Source organism: Nyctereutes procyonoides, unplaced genomic scaffold (genome assembly GCF_905146905.1).
Source record: "Nyctereutes procyonoides isolate TBG_1078 unplaced genomic scaffold, NYPRO_anot_genome, whole genome shotgun sequence".
NCBI classification, from domain to species: Eukaryota; Metazoa; Chordata; class Mammalia; order Carnivora; family Canidae; genus Nyctereutes; species Nyctereutes procyonoides.
Genome location: NW_026575051.1, coordinates 1,481,430 through 1,493,885, shown reverse-complemented (window position 1 = coordinate 1,493,885; position 12,456 = coordinate 1,481,430). Strand labels below are relative to the sequence as shown.

The window sequence follows — 12,456 nt, the reverse complement described above, 5'->3', positions numbered from 1 at the left end:
AAGGACAGGCAGGGGTTTGCTATTTTATTACTACATTTTTACACAGACAGCATTCACTGAGTGTACAGGCTGGCAGCAAAGACGATGTCCCTCCGTAGCAGGGTAGCTGCCGTCTCCATCTTGGCACCTAGCACAGGCTCACCTACCAGGCGGGCTGCCCCCCTCAGCGAGCGACACATCTCAGCCAGGCGCTGGATACAGCGGACCACCAGGCCCTCAGGGGTCCCTGACAGCCCCGCCAACTCGGAAAAGGGCTGTGGGGAAAGCAGGAATGTGGTAGATAGACCTGGGCAGCCTCTCCCCAACCAGCCACCCACAAAACCCCAGTCACTCACCATGCCACGGGCCCACTCGTACACAACCTCAACCAGCCCAAAATTCAGCTCCCCGACAAATTCCTCCACTGTCTGGTTCAGGCCACAGGCCACCTGGACCTCACCAATCCGCTTGGCCACAGCCCGGACACGTTCCACTCCCTGCAGATGTCAGAATAAGAGGCTCAGGCCCTGCCTTCCTTCTCCAGGAGCAGGATAGCCCAGATAAGGAAGAAGGCATTCCAGCTCTTAGGGGCACTTAACAGGGCTAAAGGGGAGTCACTTGGAGAACTTGTGGGGGTGGGGCTCAGGAATGCCATAGCCAAAGGAGAGGAAGTGGGGTGGGTGTCCCATACCTGTTTGAGGGTACTTGGGAGCTGCTCCCCAGGGTCCCCAGGGCTCTGGCAGACCAGGCCGGAGAGTAGGGCTGCAATCTCCTCTGGCCGCAGGGCACTCAGAGCATTGTCAAACATGAGCTCAGTGAGGAGCAGCTCGTGGCTGCTCATGGCGCAGGCCACCCGCCCTGCCAGCTTCACGGTGCCCGCCTCATCTACGTAACCCAGGGTTCGGAGCACCTGAAGAAAGACGGTGGGTGCTGGGAGCCTGCTATCTTCTCCCTCGCTAGCCAACCCCCCTCCGACCCCCAGTACCCCTCCTACCTCTACTCGCTGGTGATACTCTGGGAGCAGCAGCAGTGATTGATCTGACAGCAGGAAGCGCAGGCGCTCCATCTCCTTCTGTATCTGCATTCGCTCTCGCAGCTTCACGTACTGCAGACAGCCACCAGCAGAAGCACGTTAGCCTTCCTCATGCCGCAAGGTGAGGTGGCACCGAGGACAAGGGCAGAGATGGGGCTGGCCGGTCTAAAGGGGACCAGAAGGGAACCACACCCCCCACTTCTCAACTTGGGAGCTGGCATTCAGGACCTACCTGGGCAGAGAAACGGGGGCTGTGCACACACTGAGCCCCCCAGATCAGCTCCTCCAACTTCCGGGCCCGGAGCCCCCCCTCTACCACAGACACATCCTTGAGCTGCAGGTCATTGACAGGGTCAAGGGTCGGGGGTCCTGCTGGGTAGGCCTGAGCCAGACGCAGCAGTTCCTGGACAGCAGTGGTCACGGCTGCAATGGGAGGATCCTTCCTGAGGAAGGAGCAAAGTCTTGAGACCTAGGGCAGAGTCTTTTCTTCCACAGAAGACCCTGACACCCCAACCACACCTCCCCATACCCCGTTACATAGTCCCTCCCAAGAAAAAAGGATCACTCCAGAATCTCTGACTTGAATTTTGGTTGCTGCCTCTTGCTGAAGTCCTCCAAGATCTTCTCCCCATTCACTCGGAGCACCTTGGTGGTGATAGTGGCTACATCTCCGGGCTGGAGCTTGGCCACTGTGTGGTCACAGGGCCCTGTGCAAAGGGGAGAGCAGAGTCAAACAATACCCTGGACCCAGGCATCCTGTCCACACTGCTGTCAGGAACTTGGACATCTGCCCCATGCTCACCTTCAGGCAGGAACAGCTTGAATCCCACAAGGTCATCCGGGTATGGCACATCAGGGGTGGCTGGCGCCCTCTCCTGTGGGTCCTCAGACACAGGTTTATCACACAAGACCAGGGTTGTAAATACCCTGCTGGCAGAATTCGAGGAGACCTAAGGCAGGTGGGGAGGCCAGGCCAGAGCAATGTGAGGAGTAGACATCAAAGATGGAGAGCAGGTCCCCACCCTCAGGCAGGGACACAGAGCAACTGCAAAGCCCACCAGGATGGACTGGTAACCAAGCCCATCAAAACAGTCTTCAGGAAAGGACAAGGAGGTAGGCACAAAGTGGTAGCAACAGGAAAGGAGAGCAACAGGGGATGTGAGTGTACCATTGTGACTATAACCACCACAGCCAACTGGGGAAGATGGAGATAGGGTCTCCCCCCCACTCCCTCGTCTCTCCCTCCTTCCCTCTGGGGTCCAAGTTTCCACTGCCCTCACCTGCAGGATCACACCCAGTGTGTTGTGATACTCCTGATTCTTCACAACCACCACCCTTCCCGCTGAGAGAGACTTGAGCCCATTCACAGACTCCATGATGCGTCGCTAAAGAGTAGAGAGCGGAGGAGGCATCATACGGACATCACAGGGACTAGGCCGGGCCTAGGTTCAGGAGCACCCAGAGTGTCTCATTCTCTCCTCCCTCCATCATGCCTCCAACACCCACTCACCTGGATCAAGCTCCGGGTCTCTGTCAGTTCCTCCCCCCAGCCATAATACTCAGACAGGTCAACCAGTTGGCCAGTTGTGTCAGGTTCCTCCAAGGCCCCTAGTCTCTTGGTCAGTTCAGCTAGAGCCTGTTCGTGGGCCTGGGTGGAAGTGGGGGGAAGTGTGAAAGGACAGTCCCCAGGCCTAGTGTGCCACCCTCCCTGCCTGCACCCCCAGTCTCTAGGTGTCTGCCCCTTCCCAGCCTGGCTTCCCTTGTCCCAACAGCCTGCCCAGTATACTGGTCATCCCAACCTCCTCACCTTGCTGTCCTTGCGGGATGGAAACTCGGAAAAGCTTCTCTTCATCATGTCTTCCACCCTGAGGGCGTCCACCCGCAGCAGGTTCAGGATCATGGTGTACGTGAGTCGGAACTGGGACTGCAACTGTGATGGCTTCCCCTGGGTCAAGTCAGAGAAGTCAGTGAGACTGGAGGGGGGGGTGGCCCCCCAGCCAGCCCTCTGGGGACCAGCTCTAGTCCCAGCAGATCCAGTCCCTGCCCTGCAACCATGAAACCCTAGACAAATTGCTTCCTCACCACCTCTGCAAAATAAAGGAACAAAACTTGATAGGCCCTCAAAGGCTCTACCTAGCTCTGTCTTCACGGTGACAAAAGACTAAAGGAGGTAAGATTCAGTCTAAACCTCAGATTTGCTCACTCTGACCTTGGTTTCTCCCAGGCAAAAGAAAAAAATGGCTGACCCTTGAACACCATGTGTTTGAACTTTGTGGGTCTACTTACACATGGATTTTGTTTCAATAAATGCCATACAGTCCTGTATTTTCTCTCATAATTTCCTTTATAACATCTTCTAATCCCCAGCTTTATTGCAAGAATAAAACAGAGAATACATATATAACACACAAGTAGGTATTAATCATGTGTTATTTGTAAGGCTTCTGGCCAACAGTATAGGCTATTAAGTTTTTCATGGGTCAAAAGTTATATGTGGATATATGACTGTGCAGGAGGTAGGCGCCCCTAACACTACACTGTTCAGGGATCAACTGTGGAAAGCAAGGAGGGGGAAGAGGGCTGGAAGAGAGAATCCAACAGGTCCCCAGAGCTGGTGATATCCCAGCTCAGCCTCATGCCACCACCTTGGCCGGCTCACCATCATCATGCGGTGCAGGTCTGCCATCTCAGGCACACGGCCCTTGCAGAGCAGGATGACAGTGCCTGTGGGATCCAGGCCCCTCCGGCCTGCACGGCCTGCCATCTGCACATACTCTCCAGGGAGCAGATCACGGAAGGTAGAACCATCGTGCTTCCGCATGGAGTCAAACACCACCGTTCGGGCAGGCATATTTACACCCATGGCAAAGGTCTCTGTGGCAAACAAGACCTGGGATGGGGGAAGAGAGGTTCAGCAAAGGGGCTGCACACAGATGCCCAGCCCTGGGCATGGGACCACCAGGTGTGGTCCCAGACGGTTAACTTGCAGGATCTCATTTAACTCTCATGGCAGGGATCCCTGGGTGGCGCAGCGGTTTGGCGCCTGCCTTTGGCCCAGGGCGCGATCCTGGAGACCCGGGATCGAGTCCCACGTCGGGCTCCCGGTGCATGGAGACTGCTTCTCCCTCTGCCTATGTCTCTGCCTCTCTCTCTCTCTCTCTCTCTGTGTGTGACTATCATAAATAAATTAAAAAATTTAAAAAAATAAATAAATAACTCTCATGGCAAATCTAGAGTGCAAGTGCTGTCATTTTCCTTATTTTATCTATTCATCTACTTCTTTTGTGTAACCCCCATATCTCACTCCTATGCCTCCACCATTAATCATCCCAATATATTTAGAGTATCTTTTTGTGTCAATATATTTTCACAGATTATTTTCTGAGTGCATGAATTTACAATCCACGTCCAAGGCAGCTAGTTACGCCCTGATTCAAAAAGACATGATAGGGGATCCCTGGGTGGCTCAGTGGTTTAGTGCCTGCTTTCGGCCCAGAGCGTGATCCTGGAGTCCCTGGATCGAGTCCCATATCAGGCTCCCTGCATAGAGCCTGCTTCTCCCTCTGCCTATGTCTCTGCCTTTCTCTCTCTCTCTGTTATCTCTCATGAATAAATAAATAAAATCTTTAAAAAAACAAAAAACAAAAAGACATGATAGGGCGCTTGAGTGGCTCGGCTGGTTAAGTGTCCAACTCAGTTTTGGCTCAGGTCACAATCTCAGAGTTATGAGATTGAGCCCTGTGTCAGCCCCACATCAGGCTCTGCACTGGGCATGGAGCCTGCTTAAGAGTCTCTTTCTCGGGACTGTCTGGGTGGCTCAGTTAGCTAAGGGTCTGCCTTTGGCTCGGATCATGATCCCAGGGTCCTGGGATGAAGCCCTGCATCAGGTTCCCTGCTCAGCAGGAAGTCTGCTTCTTCCTCTCCCTTTGCCCCTCCACCCGCTGTGCTTTCCCACTCTCTGTCCAATAAATAAATAAAATCTTAAAAAAACAAAAAGACTCTCTTTCCCCCTCTGCCCCCCCTCCCCACTGACTCCAAAAAAAAAAAAAAGTATGCCCCCTATGTTTATTGCAGCAATGTTTATAATAGCTAAGATATGGATGCAACCCAAGTGTCTATCAACACATGAATAAAGAAGATGTGGTATGTGCATTGGAATATTACATAACCATAAAAACAGATGAGGTCTTGCCATCTGTAATAACAGGGATGGTTTGTATGCTAAATGAATGTATGCTAAGTGAAATAAGTCAGACCAAGAAAAACAAACACCATATGATTCACTCATATGTGGAATCTAAAGAACAAAACGAATAAAGAAACACACAAAGAGCAGACTCAGACCTATAAATACAGAGAATAAAGTGCTGGTTGCCAGAGAATAAAGGGGTTAGGGGATGGGTGCACTGGGGGAAGGGGACGGGGAGATCCAGGCTTCCAGGAATGGAATAAGTCACAGGCATAAAAGGAATACTGTTGGGAAGCCCGGGTGGCTCCGCAGTTTAGCGCAGCCTTCAGCCCAGGGCCTGATCCTGGAGACCGGGGATCAAGTCCCAAGTCAGACTCCCTGCAGGGAGCCTGCTTCTCCCTCTGCCTGTGTCTCTGCCCCCCACCCCGCCCCCAACTCTGTCTCTCATGAATAAATAAAAATCCAAAAAAAAAAAAAAAAAAAGGAATACCGTCAATGACACGATAATAGCGATGTTATGATAACAGGTAGTGTTACACTCGTAGTGAGCACAGCATACCAAATAAACGTTATGTCTGTTATACATACAGAAACCAAATGTTCTATACCCAAAACCAGTGAAAAACATTGTGTGTCAACGATACTCAAATAATAATAATAAATAAAATAAAAGCAATGACACATCTCGTGTTCTTTTCCACCAGTGGCTTCTTTTCAACACCCATGCGCATTCCTATGGTCACACCTAATTCATTGCTTCCCACTGCTGCAGAGTACTGTGGGGCATATCCTGGGCAATTACCTCCTCACTTTCCCAGTGAGAGCACCTTGGTGTCACCAGCACCCTACCAAAAAATTAGAGCCAACAAAGGAAGAGTGGACATTTTCACTCATAGACCAGGAAACTTGTTTCCACTATATATCCAGAAATGGAATTTAGGGTCAAAGGTATATTGGACCTATTTTTACCTCAAAATGCCAGGGTCCACTCCAGACTGGCTACACACCTTTATGAGGGTTCCTATAATCCTATAGTCTCTGATGTCTTTGGCAACACTTGGCATTGGCTGGTTTCCTAAATTTTATCAGTCTAGTAGCTGTAAAGTCATTTCTCTTTGAATATTTTAAATTCTCATTTTTCTGATGACTAATAACTTTTCAGACACTTGCGAATTTGAGGGGTTTCTCTTCTGAATACTGCCTGTGCTGATTTGGCACATCCCCATTTTAAGATGGGAAAGCTGAAGTTCAGGAAAGTTAAGGAGTTTGCCTGAGGTCACATGGTGAGTAAGTAGTGCAGCCAGGATTCACATGCAGGCAATCTGGACCAAAGCCTGAGTTCTTAGCCACTGTGCTGTCTTGTCTAAAGACCTGCCCCTCCACCCTCTGGGCAGCCCCAAAGAGAGCAACGAGTGCTCCAAAGAGTTCCTCTTCTACTAGTGTGGATACCTTGACCAGGCCTCGACTGAAGAGCATCTCCACGATCTCTTTAAGAATAGGCAGGATGCCGCTGTGGTGCACACCCAGGCCACGGTGCAAAAGCTCGGACATGTGTAGGACCTGCAAGGAGCCAAGACCCAGGGTCAGGAATAAGGTGGTGGAGAATTCTCTCCCCATCAGTCCCCAAGACCCCCATCCACACCTGAGGCAGCTGGCGGTCAGAGCCCCGGAGGCGAGCAAGGCAGCGTTGCAGGAAGAGGTGAATCTCACTCTTCTCTGAGCTCGTGGTGAGATCAAGAGAGGTGAGGCTCGACGCTTGCTCATCACAGCGACCCCGGGAGAAGGTGAACACCACTACGGGCAGCTGTGCGCGGGTGCGAAGGGAGGCCAGAAGGGATAGGTACACTCCTCGGTCCTGGGGAAGGGGGCACAAAGGGGGAAGTGGTGAGTTCCTGAACCAGTCAGGGCCAAAGTGAGGGGAGGTAAAGCAGTGTCAAGTCGGACAGTGCTCAAAGCTCAAGTCCAAACCCCTGGGGAACGAGGGAAGAATGGATAGAGTTGAAACACATGGTAGCAGGTACAAAGCCTGCCAGTTCTCACCTGCGCAGGTCCCCCCTGATGTGTGGGCTGTTTGGCCCCAAAGGTCTGGGCATGTTTGCTCATCCGCTCCTTCTTGGCCTCCACAGCTGCATAGTACCTGAAGCATAGCGGGGGTCAGTGATCACAGCCACACCCAGTGGACCCAGCCCTGACTCTGCCCCATCTCCAGCTTACCCCTTTGTGTGGAAGGCCCCTCGAGAGTCCAGCAACAGAAAGAGCTCCCCCTGGGTCTTGGGGCTGTTCCCCGTGAAAAGATAATGCTCCAAGGGAACGGGGCGGGCAACAGTGCTGATCACATAGATCTGGCGACGTTTCAGCCGCCTGTGTGGGGAGAAGGCAGCAGGTCAGGGGCAACAGTGTAGGAAGGACCCCACATCCCCGCCGCCTTCCCCGTCTGGCTTCACCCAGACTTTTCTGGGAGCCAGACTGGAAGACTGTTCCATCATCTCTTCTCCCAACACACAAAATGACCTGGACCCAAGTGGGGTCGGGCAGCCGCTGAGTCAGACATATACTCCAGCGCCACCACTTCCTCCTCTCTATTCCACAGACCTGACCACTCTCCTTGCTGTGGTAGTCTTCACCCCCACTCCCAACCAAGGAGTGCCACAGCCCCATTCACCCATGTGTCCCAGGGCACGCATCTCACCCGATCCAGTCAGCGAACTCGAGGGCGTTGGGGACAGTAGCACTCAGTAGGATGATGGATACATGGTCGGGGAGCATGATGAGCACCTCCTCCCACACAACCCCACGCTGGGCACAGAGAGAGAAGACCAGTCACCAGCAGCTCAGAGGGGGCTGCTCTTCTGCCCCTAGGGAAGCGTACAGGGTTCCATTTGGGGGCAAAGAAGGCAGTAAGGTCCCCAAGGGTGTGTGGACTAGGGATATGTGATCCAGGCCCACAGGAGAGGACTACTGGAGTCTGGGGCTCCCGTGCCTCTCACCTCAGCATCATTGATGTAGTGAACCTCATCAAAGATGACCCACTCCAGGTCCCGGATGACATCTGAGCCACTGTACAGCATGGAACTGGGGAGAAGAGGCCAGAAGCTGACTCCCCAGTGGCTCCTGACTCCACCCTGTTCTCAGTCAACATGCTGTCCAGAGCAGCCTCACCTTCCTGACCAAAAATCCACCCGTGTTGAGTGCCTATCTCTCACCGAAGGATCTCTGTTGTCATAATGAGACAGGAGGCCTCTGGGTGCAGCTGTACATCCCCAGTGAGCAATCCCACATCCCCAAATGTGTTTCGAAAGTCTCGGAACTTCTGGTTGCTCAGGGCCTTGATGGGTGATGTGTAGATGGTCCTGGGAAGAGGGCATGAAGTCAGCTGGTCAGTTCCCCCAGAGCCTCCTGGGCAGCATCGCCTCTTCCACCCTGAGCCCTCTCAGAGGCATGCCAGAGCTCAGGTGGCCCCCCTCCCTCCCAAACTGCCCTCACATTCTCCTTCATGACACAATCCCACAGAAACTCTAACCCAAGGGGCGCCTGGGTGGCTCAGTGGTTGAGCGTCTCTGCCTTTGGCTCAGGGCGTGACCCCAGGATCCAGGATGGAGTCTCGCATCAGGCTCCTTGTGGGGAGCCTGCTTCTCCCTCTGCCTATATATCTGCCTCTCTCTGTGTGTGTCTCTCAAGAATAAATAAATAAAATCTTTAAAAAAAGAAAACAAGAAAAAAAAAAGAAAAAACTCAGATTGAGAAAGAAAGAAAGAAAGAAAGAAAGAAAGAAAGAAAGAAAGAAAGAAAGAAAACTCAGTTTAAATTAAAAAAAGAAAAGAAATTCTAGCCCGATCCCCTCCAAAGCTAATGCAGGTCTTCTTCTAACCACTATCCCTGCCACACCTGCCCACTTCACTTCTGGCCCTATCTCAGTTTCTCCCCAGACCTCTCATCTGAAGGACTGGTAAGAGGTGGGGAAGAGATGACACTCAGAAAGGGTGCAGGAGGACCCAGGACCAGCTGGTGAAGGCAGAGGGGACCTGTACCGCGTCATGTGTTTCTGCGCAAGGGCAATGGCATATTCGGCCACAACTGTCTTCCCCGCAGATGTGTGAGCTGCGACAAAGACGGAGTTGTGCCGCTCCAAGTGCAGAATGGCTTGTTTCTGGAACACATCCGGCTCAAACGACCACTGTGGGAGAGAGAAATAGATAGTGGACGGACAAGGGAAAAAGAGCACTCCTGCCTCCAGCTCTTGGGGCATGCAAGGTGCCTGTGGGATACCAGAGCAAGGCCAGGCCAAGCTGAGGTCCAAGATTGACCTAGGAGGCATCTGGCCTGGGTGGGGAAAGGAGATGAAGAGAACAGCAGAGAGGAGACAGGGGAACATGTGAGGACTGGGCCACCCTACCTGGAAGGCTGGCTGGGGAATGAGGCGGTAGAAATCACCAACAGGGGAGGTGACATCCACAGGAATCGCCCACTGCTCCTGAGGCACAGGTTTGGGGGGCTCTGGAGGAGATATAGCTGTGGATGTTTCCTGCAAAAGCCAGGGGCAGGGATGACAGAAATACAGTCAGAGAGCTATTCATTACTACCCCTCCCAAAAGATACTCCAGTCTTCCTCTTAGACCCAACCAAGCCAGCCACCCCATCCCACCCTAGCACCTCAGTAAGGCCCCTTCTTTCCTGCTTCAACTGCCCAGAACCACCAACCTTCAACACTAGGTCCTCCAAGCTGCTTGCTCGGGCCAGGGAAGCACTGCAGGGGGTGGCTGAAACAGTGTCCCCTCTGGGAATTCCTGGCTGTCCCACTGCCTCAGTCTCATCCTCATCACCCCCACCCAAATCCAGAGGTTCCAGCAAATGACTGAGGCTGAGCAAGCCAGGAGCTGGAGTTGGGTGATCTGAGGAACAAGGTAAAAAGGGATACCTGGTGATGTCTACCTTTGTTCTACAGAAGAAGAACACCACTTCTGCACCCCATCCCAAAACTAAAACTCACCCTTTGGTGCAAAGTCCACACCTTTCTTGAAGCCAGGTGGAACCGTAAGAAGATCTAAAGGAAAGAACAGAGACACAGAATCAGCACTATGACACAGTGTCACACAAGTCATATGTTACCCAAACCTACAAGATGCCCTTCACAGCACAGATGTTGCAAATGGGGCTACTTACAGTTGCAAGCAGTCTGCACAACTTTCTAGCAGGTGACAGTAAAAACTGTAATGACAAGGATGCCTTTTCCTAATTTTCTCAAAGACACAGAAGGGCTAAGCAGCAGCCCAACGATGGGCCTGGGCTCCCTCTTCCTCGGGTTCCAGACTCACAGCCCTGCTCCCAAGGGTCCATCCTGGCGCCACCTCACCTTGCTCAAAGTCTATCTCCTCCTCAGCCTCCTCCCGAGTACTCAGATCTGTTATGGTGGGCTCATCCATTCCACCTGGGGAGAAGATAGACAAATAGGATTCGTGGGGTGGGGTGATACGGGATAGGGGGAACCCTTTCCAGGAGACTGAGGGCACCTTCTCCTACCATCCCATTCCCACGAGTCACCTGGCCAGAAAGGGTACTGTGTTGGATTCCCCCAAAGGGACTGGGAGATAGGCCCTGGGGGCCGGCGAAGAGACAAGGAGGTTGTAGCTGATAGGTTTGTATTCTCCAGCAGGACCTGAGGCAAAGGACCACAATCCCAGTGAGGCTGAGCTTGCCTTTGACCCTTTCCCGACCCTGCTTCCTGTGGCCCCTGACCTCTGACCTCTTTGTAGCCCAGTATCTGGCCTGTGTTTGGGTGTCTTTGGGCCTGAAGGTCAGAGGGCACTGGGGCCCCCAGTGTGGCCAGGAGAGACCAAGGATCCACCTTCCTCTGCCATTTTCTGCAGAAAAGGAAAACAATTTTCAGGTCTGCTTTCTCTCCTGTCTCAGTTTCCTTCAGGGGCCTCTCTCACCAGTCTAGACCCCTCACCGGACGGAGTGCTCCACACCATGTAGAGGCAACCAGGCTGGAGATGACAAAAACAACTGCTCTGCTTCCTGCTGCAGATCTGGCGCACAGGGCGGGAGGCCATGGGGAAGCTGGTGAAGGACAAGATGAGAGGCATTAGGTATGGAAAAAGCAAAAAAGAAAATGATAGGATTTGTGTTAAATGAGAAATGGTAGACTTTCCCGACCGACTAGGAGAGTCAGGCAGAAGCAGTATTTTCCAAACTGTCCCGTTTTACAGGGCAAAGTACCCGCTACTGGTTTACCTGAAGCAATGATCACTAATAAGTTACGATACAATACTTTCGCCATCTCTGTGATTGGGTTTAGAAGTTTGTATTTTTAAAAATCCCACACACATACACTAATTACAAGGCACACTTAAATTTGAGAAACACCAGTTTTAGGAAAAGGGAGGAGTCAGGGCCTCATTGAAGGCTAGCCATCAATGCCCTGTGCTTGGAGACAGGTGACTCCAAAGGGGAAAACCGCATCTGAAAGAGCAGCTCTCAGGGATCCCTGGGTGGTGCAGCGGTTTAGCGCCTGCCTTTGGCCCGGGGCACGATCCTGGAGACCGGGGATCGAATCCCACGTCCGGCTCCCGGTGCATGGAGCCTGCTTCTCCCTCTGCCTGTGTCTCTGCCTCTCTCTCTCTGTGACTATCATAAATAAATAAATTAAATCTTTAAAAAAAAAAATGAAAGAGCAGCTCTCAGAGCCAAGGTATGTGGAGCATTCCCTTCTCGGTCTTCACAAGACCTCTGACCCAGGCAGCCCACCGGGCTGGGGTCTGTCCAGCAGAAGGCAGGCCCAGATGACAGGGCTCCAGAGAGAAGGAAGAGCTTGTGCTAGGGTGCAACACTAAGGAGGGTGGAGGAAATCTGAAGCTCAGTGTCCGGGTCTAAAGTCACTCACGGTGCTCTCTGGAGCCCCAGGCACATTCAGAAGCTCCCAGCGCCCTGTGCATCCCAGCTCCACGGGCCGAAGGGGTAGATCCAGGGGATCTGGAGGAGGGAGCACTACGGGAGGAAGGCCAGAGGTCAGAGGTCAAGGGTCACCCCTCCGACTACTCCTTCGTTTCACCCTCTCCCTCTCACCGAGTTGCTCGGTCTCCATCGACTCGGGGGCACGGCAGCAGGCAGGCCGGAAGTGCAGCGCGGAGCCGAGGAGTGAGCCCCGCCCCGGAACGGGCGGAAGTGGAGCGACTTCCGTCACACACCTCTGCCGGGAGCGGGGTTGAGCGCCGAGGAGAAGCTCACTGGAGCCGGGCGACTGCCGGGCGGAAGTGTG

General features: G+C 53.0%; 1 protein-coding gene across 1 annotated transcript; it reads right to left on the bottom strand.

Annotated features, from left to right (window-relative positions):
• Positions 1 to 3: 3 nt before the first annotated feature.
• On the bottom strand, positions 4 to 12,334 carry SKIC2 (SKI2 subunit of superkiller complex). The gene is made up of 28 exons (XM_055330639.1): positions 12,264 to 12,334; positions 12,082 to 12,185; positions 11,149 to 11,258; positions 10,942 to 11,059; positions 10,740 to 10,854; positions 10,552 to 10,626; positions 10,189 to 10,242; positions 9,900 to 10,090; positions 9,595 to 9,723; positions 9,230 to 9,375; positions 8,405 to 8,551; positions 8,189 to 8,273; positions 7,891 to 7,997; positions 7,416 to 7,562; positions 7,242 to 7,338; positions 6,844 to 7,056; positions 6,651 to 6,761; positions 3,672 to 3,902; positions 2,820 to 2,957; positions 2,523 to 2,660; positions 2,293 to 2,397; positions 1,815 to 1,962; positions 1,593 to 1,719; positions 1,245 to 1,455; positions 974 to 1,084; positions 671 to 889; positions 336 to 476; positions 4 to 254 (listed from the first exon to the last, which is right to left on the bottom strand). Exons 1-28 carry the CDS (start codon positions 12,280 to 12,282, stop codon positions 54 to 56), a joined length of 3,738 nt encoding a protein of 1,245 aa, XP_055186614.1. The 5' UTR covers positions 12,283 to 12,334; the 3' UTR covers positions 4 to 53.
• Between the last annotated feature and the right edge of the window lie 122 nt (positions 12,335 to 12,456).